This window comes from Lethenteron reissneri, chromosome 57 (genome assembly GCF_015708825.2).
Source record: "Lethenteron reissneri isolate LAM-NWPU_2019-01 chromosome 57, ASM1570882v1, whole genome shotgun sequence".
NCBI lineage: Eukaryota > Metazoa > Chordata > Hyperoartia > Petromyzontiformes > Petromyzontidae > Lethenteron > Lethenteron reissneri.
This window is the reverse complement of record NC_083835.1, coordinates 9,199,964-9,213,586: the sequence shown is the minus strand read 5'-3', so window position 1 is coordinate 9,213,586 and position 13,623 is coordinate 9,199,964. Positions and strand designations below refer to the sequence as shown.

Genomic DNA, 13,623 nt, shown 5'->3' with positions numbered 1-13,623 from the left:
ACAGTCATCATCACACACACACACAGTCATCATCACACACGCACACAGTTATCATCTCACACGCACACAGTCATCATCACACACACACACAGTCATCATCTCACACGCACACAGTCATCATCACACACACACACAGTCATCATCACACACACACACAGTCATCATCACACACGCACACAGTCATCATCACACACGCACACAGTCATCATCACACACACACACAGTCATCATCACACACACACAGTCATCATCACACACACACACAGTCATCATCTCACACACACACAGTCATCATCACACACACACACAGTCATCATCACACGCACACAGTCATCATCTCACACACACACAGTCATCATCTCACACACACACACAGTCATCATCACACCACACAGTCATCATCTCACACACACACAGTCATCATCATCACACACACACAGTCATCATCACACACACACACCGTCATCACAATCATCACACACACACACAGTCATCATCACACACACACACAGTCATCATCTCACACACGCACAGTCATCATCACACACACACACAGTCATCATCACACACACACACAGTCATCATCACACACACACACAGTCATCATCACACACACACAGTCATCATCACACACACACACAGTAATCATCTCACACACACACAGTCATCATCACACACACACACAGTCATCATCACACACACACAGTCATCATCACACACACACACAGTCATCATCACACACACACACAGTCATCATCACACACACACACAGTCATCATCTCACACACACACACAGTCATCATCACCACACGCACAGTCATCATCACACACACACACAGTCATCATCACACACACACACAGTCATCATCACACACACACACAGTCATCATCACACACGACACACAGTCATCATCACACACACACACAGTCATCATCACACACACACACAGTCATCATCACACACACACACAGTCATCATCACCACACACACAGTCATCATCACACACGCACACAGTCATCATCACACACACACACAGTCATCATCACACACACACACAGTCATCATCTCACACACGCACAGTCATCATCACACACCACACAGTCTCATCACACCACACACAGTCATCATCACACACACACACAGTCATCATCACACACACACCAGTCATCATCACACACCACACAGTCATCATCACACACACACAGTCATCATCACACACACACACAGTCATCATCACACACACACACAGTCATCATCTACACACACAGCACAGCATCATCTCATCACACACACCACAGTCATCATCTCACACACACAGTCATCATCACACACACACAGTCATCATCACACCACACACAGTTCATCATCACACACACACACAGTCATCATCACACACACACACAGTCATCATCACACACACACACATCATCATCACACACACACACAGTCATCATCACACACACACACGTCATCATCACACACACAGTCATCATCAACATCACAGCACAGTCATCAGCACACACACACAGTCATCATCACACACACACACAGTCTCATCTCACACACACACAGTCATCATCACACACACACAGTCATCATCACCACACACACAGTCATCATCTCACACACACACAGTCATCATCACACACACACAGTCATATCACACACACACACAGTCCTCATCACACACACACAGCAGTGCATCATCACACACGAACACAGGCATATCACACACACACACAGTCATCATCATCGAACACAGCAACACAGTCATCATCATCAACACACACACACACAGTCATCATCATCACCATCACACACACATTCATCAATCATCACCACATCACAACACAGGTCATCATCATCCATCACACACCACAGTCATCAGCAAACACACAACACACAGTCATCATCATCACAGCAACACAGTCATCATGCACAACAACAGCACACAGTCATCATCACACACAGCACAAAGTCATCATCACACACACACACAGTCATCACTCACACACACACCAGTCATCATCACACACGACACACAGTCATCATCCACACTCACACAGTCATCATCTACACACACAACACAGGGCTCATCATCACACACACCACAGTCTCATCATCACACAGCACACAGTCCATCATCTCACAAACACAACACCAGTCATCATCATCACAACAGCACACAGTCATCATCCTCACACAGGGCACACACAGTCATCATCATCACACACACACACAGTCATCATCATCACACACACACCAGTCATCAGCATCACACACACACAGTCATCATCACACACACACACAGTCATCATCACACACACACAGTCATCATCACACACACGCACACAGTCATCATCACACACACACACAGTCATCATCACACACACACACAGTCATCATCACACACACACACAGTCATCATCACACACACACACAGTCATCATCACACACACACACAGTCATCATCACACACACACACAGTCATCATCACACCACACACAGTCATCATCACACACACACACAGTCATCATCACACACACACACAGTCATCATCTCACACACACACAGTCATCATCTCACACACACACAGTCATCATCTCACACACGCACAGTCATCATCACACACACGCACAGTCATCATCACACACACACACAGTCATCATCACACACACACACAGTCATCATCACACACACACACAGTCATCATCACACACACACAGTCATCATCACACACACACACAGTCATCATCACACACACACACAGTCATCATCACACACACACACAGTCATCATCACACACACACACAGTCATCATCACACACACACACAGTCATCATCACACACACACACAGTCATCATCTCACACACGCACAGTCATCATCTCACACACACACAGTCATCATCACACACGCACACAGTCATCATCACACACACACACAGTCATCATCACACACACACACAGTCATCATCACACACACACACAGTCATCATCACACACCACACAGTCATCATCACACACACACACAGTCATCATCACACACACACACAGTCATCATCTCACAACACGCACAGTCATCATCTCACACACACACAGTCATCATCACACACACAGTCATCATCACACACACACACAGTCATCATCTCACACACACACAGTCATCATCACACACACACACAGTCATCATCACACACACACACAGTCATCACACACACACACAGTCATCATCACACACACACACAGTCATCATCATCACACACGCACACAGTCATCATCACACACACACACAGTCATCATCTCACACACACACAGTCTCATCACACACACACAAAGTCATCTCACACACACACAGTCATCAGTCACACCATCACACAGTCATCATCACACAAACACACAGTCATCATCCACACACACACAGTCATCATCCACACCAACACAGTCATCATCACAACACACCAGTCATACACACACACACACAGTCATCATCACACACACACACAGTCATCATCACACACCACACAGTCATCTCACACACACACACAGTCATCATCTCACACACACACAGTCATCATCATCACAACACACAGACACACAGTCATCATCAGTCACCATCACACACACCAGTCATCATCACACAACACACACAGTCATCATCATCACACAACACAGTCATCATCACACCACACACAGTCCATCATACACACACACACACGTCCATCACCATCACACACACACACAGTCATCATCACACACACACAGTCATCATCACACACACACACAGTCATCATCACACACACACAGTCATCATCACACACAACACAGTCATCATCTCACACAGCTACACAGTCATCATCACCATCACACACACAGTCCATCATCTCACACACGCACACAGTCATCATCACCACACACACACAGTCATCATCACACACACACAGTCATCTCACACACACACCACAGTCATCATCACACACACACAGTCATCATCATCACACACACAGTCATCATCACACACGCACACAGTCATCATCATCACACACAGTCATCATCACAAGCACACAGTCATCATCACACACACGCACAGTCATCATCACACACACACAGTCATCATCACACACACACAGTCATCATCACACACACAGTCATAACACACACAGTCATCATCACACACGCACACAGTCATCATCACACACACACACAGTCATCATCTCACACACACACAGTCATCATCACACACACACACAGTCATCATCACACACGCACACAGTCATCATCACACACACACACAGTCATCATCACACAGCACAGTCATCATCACACACACACAGTCATCATCACACACACACACACAGTCATCATCACACACGCACACAGTCATCATCACACACACACGCACAGTCATCATCACACACACACAGTCATCATCACACACGCACAGTCATCATCACACACACACAGTCATCATCACACACACACACACAGTCATCATCACACACGCACACAGTCATCATCACACACACACACAGTCATCATCTCACACACACACAGTCATCATCACACACGCACAGTCATCATCACACACACACAGTCATCATCACACACACACACAGTCATCATCACACGCACACAGTCATCATCACACACGCACACAGTCATCATCACACACACAGTCATCATCTCACACACACACAGTCATCATCACACACGCACACAGTCATCATCACACACGCACACAGTCATCATCACACACGCACACAGTCATCATCACACACGCACACAGTCATCATCACACACGCACACAGTCATCATCACACACACACACAGTCATCATCTCACAACACACACAGTCATCATCTCACACACACACAGTCATCATCACAACACACACACAGTCATCATCACACACGCACACAGTCATCATCACACACACACACAGTCATCATCACACACACACACAGTCATCATCACACACACACACAGTCATCATCACACACGCACACAGTCATCATCACACACACACACAGTCATCATCACACACACACACAGTCATCATCACACACACACAGTCATCATCACACACACACACAGTCATCATCACACACACACACAGTCATCATCACACACACACACAGTCATCATCACACACGCACACAGTCATCATCTCACACACACAGTCATCATCACACACACACACCGCACAGATGGGCAGCAGGTTCCTCGTCACGCACACACACACACACAGTAATCATCACACACACACACAGTCATCATCATCACACACACAGTCAGCATCACACACACACACACAATCATCATCACACACACACACACACACACAGTCATCATCACACACACACACATACAGTTACCATCATCACCATCATCATCACCATCACACACACACAGTTACCATCATCACACACACACAGTCATCATCACACACACACACAGTTACCATCACCATCACACACGCACACCGCACAGATGGGCAGCAGGTTCCTCGTCACGCACACACACACAGTCATCATCACACACACAGTTACCATCATCATCACACACACACAATTACCATCATCATCATCACCATCACACCATCATCATTACACACACACCATTATCATCACCATCATCATCATCACATACGCACACCGCAAAGATCGGCAGCAGGTTCCTCATGACGCACAAACACACATACAGTTACCATCATCACACACACAGTTACCATCACCATCACACACACAGTTACCATCACCATCACACACACACACAGTTACCGTCATCATCACCATCACACACACAGTCATCACCATCACACACACACACCATCATCATCATCACCATCACATACACACAGTCATCACCATCACACACACACCATCATCATCATCACCATCACACACACACAGTCATCACCATCACACACACACCATCATCATCATCACCATCACACACACACAGTCATCACCATCACACACACACACATCATCATCACCACACACACACCATCATCATCATCACACACACAGTCATCACCATCACACACACACACACCATCATCATCGTCACCATCACACACACACAGTCATCACCATCACACACACACCATCATCATCATCACCATCACACACACATCATCATCATCACCATCACACACACACAGTCATCACCATCACACACACACCATCATCATCATCACCATCACACACACACAGTCATCACCATCACACACACACCATCATCATCATCACACACACAGTTACCATCACCATCACACACACACAGTTACCATCACCATCACACACACACACAGTTACTGTCATCATCACCATCACACACACAGTCATCACCATCACACACACACACCATCATCATCATCACCATCACACACACACAGTCATCACCATCACACACAAACCATCATCATCATCATCACCATCACACACACACAGTCATCACCATCACACACACACCATCATCATCACCATCACACACACACAGTCATCACCATCACACACACACCATCATCATCATCACCATCACACACACACAGTCATCACCATCACACACACACACATCATCATCACCATCACACACACACAGTCATCACCATCACACACACACCATCATCATCATCACACACACAGTCATCACCATCACACACACACACACACCATCATCATCGTCACCATCACACACACACAGTCATCACCATCACACACACACCATCATCATCATCACCATCACACACACACAGTCATCACCATCACACACACACCATCATCATCATCACCATCACACACACACAGTCATCACCATCACACACACACCATCATCATCATCACCATCACACACACACAGTCATCACCATCACACACACACCATCATCATCATCACCATCACACACACACAGTCATCACCATCACACACACACCATCATCATCATCACACACACAGTTACCATCACCATCACACACACACACAGTTACCGTCATCATCACCATCACACACACAGTCATCACCATCACACACACACACCATCATCATCATCACCATCACACACACACAGTCATCACCATCACACACACCATCATCATCATCACCATCACACACACACAGTCATCACCATCACACACACACACACACAGTCGTCACCATCACACACACCATCATCATCATCATCACCATCACACACACACAGTCATCACCATCACACACACACAGTCATCACCATCACACACACACCATCATCATCACACACACAGTTACCATCACCATCACACACACACACAGTTACCGTCATCATCACCATCACACACACAGTCATCACCATCACACACACACACCATCATCATCATCACCATCACACACACACAGTCATCACCATCACACACACACCATCATCATCATCACCATCACACACACACAGTCATCACCATCACACACACACCATCATCATCACCATCACGCACACACACAGTCATCACCATCATCACCATCATCACACCAGCATCATCACCATCACACACACACAGTTACCATCATCACACACACACACCATCACCATCACACACGCATACCGCATAGATCGGCAGCAGGTTCCTCGTCACGCACACGCACACACATACAGTTAACATCATCATCACCACCATCACACACACACCATCATCATCATTATCATCATCACACACACACACATACAGTTACCATCATCATCACCACCATCACACACACACCATCATCATCATCATCACCATCACACACACAGTCGTCATCATCATCACCATTACACACACCATCACCATCATCACCATCACACACACAGTTACCATCATCATCATCACCATCACACACCATCATCATCATCACACACAGTCATCATCACCATCACACACACAGTCATCATCATCACACACACACACACACCATCATCATCACCATCACACACACACTCCACCACCACCATCATCACCAACATTATCTTCATCACCAACATCATCATCATCATCACCACCGTCATCATCACCACCATCATCACCACCACCATCATCAATACTATCACCGTCATCACCATGACTGTCATCATCACCATCACTATCGTCATCATCATCATCATTACCGTCATCATCATCACTGTCACCGTCATAATCATCACCATCATCATTACCGCCATCATCATCAAAACTATCACCGTCATCATTACTGTCATCACCATAATAACACACACGCAGTCACAATCATCATCACCATCCCACACACACACACAGTCATCACCATCATCACACACACGCAGTCACAATCATCATCACCATCCCACACACACACTGTCATCACCATCATCACTGTCATCATCATCATCACCATTACCGTCATCATCATCATCACCATCTACGTCATCATCATCATTACTGTCATCATCATCATCATTACCGTCATCATCATCATCACCATCTACGTCATCATCATCATCATTACCGTCATCATCATCATCACCATCTACGTCATCATCATCATTACCGTCATCATCATCATCATCACCATCTACGTCATCATCATCATTACCGTCATCATGATCATCACCATCTCCGTCATCATCACCATTACCGTCATCATCACCACTATCATCATCACCACTATCGTCACCGCCATCATCATCATCACCACCATCATTACCGTCACCATCATCATCATTACCGCCATCATTGTTATCATCATCGTCACCACCGTCATCACCATCTCCACCATCAAAGACAAAGACCCCCCATATAGCCTTAACAGACTGTTGGGGCAAGTGCTGGTAGCGAGTAGCACCTATGAAGGCCGGAACAGCACACAAGGGGGTGGCAAGCACCACACCCGGCCGCCTTTGTGTCCCCAGTGTTGATGTTCACACACCGCACCAGCTACTCATTTGAGGCTGAGTCGTCCTAGGGGAGACCCAAGACCGCTTCCGATAATCGTCACCGGTGTTCGCCATGATCGGGAATCGAACTCGGGTTCGTAGCGCGGCGCGCTAACGACGACAATGCTGGTGAGATGATGATGGTGGTGGTATAGTGTTGTGTGCATGCACGTCTGTACGTCTGTACGTCTGCACGTCTGCACGTCTCTACGTCTGCACGTCTGCACGTCTGCACGTCTGCACGTCTGCACGTCTGCACGTCTGCACGTCTGCACGTCTGTACGTCTGTACGTCTGCACATCTGCATGCGTGTGTTGAACTTCTTCCGCACCACCGTACGTAGCCGACGGCGCTAACCCGAGCTCGCCGCGTCTCACCGGTGGTGCAGCCCGCGCAGCTTGCAGCTCTCCGTGAGCATGAGGACGACCTGGACCTCGGAGGCGTGCTCTGTGGGGGTCATAGGGTCAGACAGGGGGTCACAGGGTCAGACACACACCGCGTGTTTGCTGAGGAGATGGAGCGATGGCGAGATGGAGCGATGGTGAGATGGAGCGATGGTGAGATGTTAACTCCCTCGCCTGGTGTACAGGAGGTCGTGGCTGCGATACCAACCCTGAGTCTGCATGTCCCCTCTCTCTCTCTCTCTCTCTTCCCCCGTGGCTGCGTGGATGTTGCTCCGGGTCCTCCAGTTTTTCCCTCCACATTTAGAATCGTCATCAAGCGCTCAGAGCATTTGGCTACTGATATAAATGTGCGCACGACGATGAGCCACTTTGCCGAGCTATCATTTGCGATGGCCAAGATCCCGGCTGGGTACGGGTAGCCGGGTATCGGGTAGGGTACGGGTATCGGGTACCCGGTTGCGACCTCTGCCTTGGCCTGCAGGCGGGCGTCAACTCTACTGCCGGTAGGGGGCGATAATTTGCCACTGCGTGTGCGTGAGTGTACGGGGAGCGGTAGGGTAGCGGTTAGCGCGTCGCTGCGTGATGAACCATCGACCGCGGTTGTCTACGCACCGTTGTCGACCTCGGTTGTCTATGCACCGTTGTCGACCTCGGTTGTCTACGTACCGTTGTCGACCACGGTCGACTACGCACCGTTGACGACCGCGGTCGTCTACGCACCGTTGTCGACCGCGGTTGTCTACGCACCGTTGTCGACCGCGGTTGACTACGCACCGTTGTCGACCGCGGTTGTCTACGCACCGTTGTCGACCGCGGTTGTCTACGCACCGTTGTCGACCTCGGTTGACTACGCACTGTTGTCGACCGCGGTTGTCTACGCACCGTTGTCGACCTTGGTTGACTACGCACCGTTGTCGACCACGGTTGTCTACGCACCGTTGTCGACCGCGGTTGTCTACGCACCGTTGTCGACCGCGGTTGTCTACGCACCGTTGTCGACCGCGGTTGACTACGTACCGTTGACGGTTTTGACGAACACCTCCTTCTCCACCTTGGGGTCCTTCTCATCGAGCAGCACGCCGTGGTAGATCCTGCCAAATGTTCCTGTCGCCACACCCACACAGAGGCCCAACAGCGCAGCCTTCACACACGGTAGGGGCAAGTGCTGTCAGCGCGTGGCGGGTTCATAGCGCCGGCCCTCAAACAAGCAACTGCGAGTGTGCGCGCGAGTGGGGAGCGGTGGTGCAGCGGTTAGCGCTACGCTGCGCTACGAACCCGGTGACCCGAGTTCGATTCCCGCTCACGGCCACCAACACCGGTGACGATTATCTGAATCTGGTCCTGGGTCTCTCCTAGGTCGACTTAGCCTCAAATGAGTACCTGGTGCAATGTGTGAGCATCGCCACCTTCATAGGTGCTCGCTAACAGCACTTGCCCCAGTCTGTTAAGGCTAGATGGGAGATGTTTGTCTTTTTTGGTGTCTGTGTGTGCGTGTATATCTGTGTGTGTGTCTGCGTGTGCGTCTGTGTATATCTGTGTGTGTCTACATGTCTGCGTGTGTGTGTGTGCATGTGCATGTGTGCGTGTGCATGTGTGCGTCTGTGTATATCTGTGTGCGTCTGTGTATATCTGTGTGCATGTCTGCGTGTGCGTGTGCATGTGTGCGTCTGTGCGTGTGTGTATGTGTGTGTCTGTGCGTCTGTGTATATCTGTGTGTGTGTCTGCGTGTCTGTGTGTGTGCATGTGTGCGTCTGTGTATATCTGTGTGTGTGTCTGCGTGTCTGTGTGTGCATGTGTGCATCTGTGTATATCTGTGTGTGTGTCTGCGTGTCTGTGTGTGCATGTGTGCGTCTGTGTATATCTGTGTGCATGTGCGCGTCTGTGTATATCTGTATATATCTCTGTGTGTGTGTCTGTGTGTCTGCGTGTCTGCGTGTGTGTGTGCGTGTCTGCGTATGTGCGCGTGTCTGCGTGTCTGTGTGTGTGTGCGTGTCTGTGTGTGTACGTGTCTGCGTGTGTGTGTGTTTGCGTGTGTGTGTCTGCGTGTGTGTGTGCGTGTGTGTGTGTATGTGCGTGTGTGTGTCTGCGTGTGTGTGCGTATGTGTGCGCGTGCGAGTGTGTATGTGTCTGTGTATGTGTGTGTGCGTGTGTGTCTGTGTATATATGTGTGCGTGTGTGCGTGTGTGTGTCTGCGTGTGTGTGTTTCTGCGTGTGTGTGTCTGCGTGTGTGTGTGTGTCTACGTGTCTGTGTGTACGTGTGTGTATATCTGTGTGCGTTTGTATATCTGTGTATATCTCTGTCTGTGTGTGTATATCTGTGTGTGTGTGCGTGTCTGCATGTGTGTGTGTCTGCGTGTGTGTCTGCGTGTGCCTGTGTCTGCGTGTCTGCGTGTGTGTGTGTGTATGTGCGTGTCTGTGTGTGTATATCTGTGTATATCTCTGCGTGTCTGCGTGTGTGTATGTGTCTGCGTGTGCGTGTGTGTGTGCATGTGTGCGTGCGTGCGTACCTTCCTGCAGCACCTGCTTGAGCGTGACCCTCTCGCGCGCCACGGCGATGTCACGCACGCGACTCTTCGCCTCTGGCAGGTTCAGTGGCTTCAGGTCGTTCTTCTCAATCTTCAGGCTCGGGTAGTCTACTCCCAGTCGCGGGGGGGGGGGGGGGCAGGGGGGGGCAGGAGGGCAGGCCGAGGGGGCAGGGACGTCGATCAGAGGGGCAGGGACGTCACGGGGGCCGGTGCAGCGATCGTTCCGATCGGCAAGCGATGGGCGTAGCAGGCACGGCATGACAACGCTCGCTCAGCCTCGAGCTCCAGGGTGAGAGCTCCGGGCCCAGTGGGCGGGGGGGCCGGGGGGTCAGGGACAGGGTCCACGACCCTCGCTTGGCGCTGCCCCACGGAGGTGCACTCTTAAAACTTGTGTGCAACATTTCTAGTAAACGTCGCCACTGGGGAGACAAAGGCGGCCGGGCGTGGTGCTGGCCACCCACCCCCTCGTGTGCCGTGCCGGCATTCGAAGGTGCTGCTACTCGCTAACAGCACTTGCCCCAGCAGTCTGTTGCAGGCTACAAACTCTTAAAGTATTTTATTATTTATTTTAGCAGGCGTGAGGATCCTAGTGAGCTGCTGCTAAGCGACCCGGTCGTCACGAATGACGTCTCAACCAAGTGGTTCATCATCGTCATCGTCACCACCACCATCACCATCAACGTCATCATCATCGTCATCATCAACGTCATCATCACCACCACCCATAAAAATCATCATCAACGTCATCGTCATCATCAACGTCATCATCAACGTCATCATCATCGTCATCGTCACCACCACCATCAACGTCATCATCATCGTCATCACCACCACCATCAACGTCATCATCAACGTCATCATCAACGTCATCATCATCGTCATCATCACCACCACCATCAACGTCATCATCAACGTCATCATCACCACCACCCATCAACGTCATCATCAACGTCATCATCAACGTCATCATCATCGTCATCGTCACCACCACCATCAACGTCATCATCATCATCACCACCACCGTCAACGTCATCATCATCGTCATCACCACCACCATCAACGTCATCATCAACGTCATCATCACCACCACCATCAACGTCATCATCATCGTCATCATCACCACCACCACCCATCAACGTCATCATCACCGTCATCATCAACGTCATCATAATCGTCATCATCAACGTCATCATCATCGTCGTCGTCATCATCATCGTCATCATCGTCGTCATCGTCGTCGTCATCGTCGTCTTCGTCATCGTCGTCATCGTCGTCTTCGTCATCGTCGTCTTCGTCATCGTCGTCGTCGTCGTTATCGTCGTCGTCGTCATCGTCGTCATCGTCGTCTCGTCGTCGTCGTCTTCGTCGTCATCGTCGTCATCGTCGTCATCGTCGTCTTCGTCATCGTCGTCATCGTCGTCATCGTCATCGTCGTCGTCGTCATCGTCGTCATCGTCATCGTCGTCATCGTCATCGTCGTGTGCAAAACGTCTAGTAGCAGACAAACACGCTGAACGTGTGTTTACCGCACCTCGGATGAGCACGGATGGCTTCGTACGGTGAGAACATGCGACACGAGGGGCGACGTGGGGGGTGACGTGGGGGGTGACATGGGGGGTGTCGTGGGGGGTGACGTGGGGGGTGACGTGGGGAGTGACGTGGGGGGTGTCGTGGGGGGGGTGACGTGGGGGGTGACGTGGGGGTGACGTGGGGGGTGACGTGGGGGGTGACGTGGGGGGTGACGTGGGGGGTGACGTGGGGGGGGACGTGGGGGGTGACGTGGGGGGTGT

The 13,623-nt window shown here is 49.9% G+C and overlaps 1 protein-coding gene across 3 annotated transcripts in view; it reads right to left on the bottom strand.

Annotated features, from left to right (window-relative positions):
- The window catches only part of RYK (receptor like tyrosine kinase), an 88,147-nt gene that overhangs the window by 13,824 nt on the left and 60,700 nt on the right, over positions 1-13,623 (bottom strand). For all 3 annotated transcript variants that reach the window (XM_061575182.1, XM_061575184.1, XM_061575183.1), the window contains exons 9-11: positions 11,816-11,941; positions 10,326-10,412; positions 9,282-9,351 (exon numbers count right to left, since the gene is read on the bottom strand). In XM_061575182.1, coding sequence (XP_061431166.1) covers positions 9,282-9,351; positions 10,326-10,412; positions 11,816-11,941 — 283 coding nt within the window. The remainder of the gene's footprint in view (positions 1-9,281; positions 9,352-10,325; positions 10,413-11,815; positions 11,942-13,623) is intronic.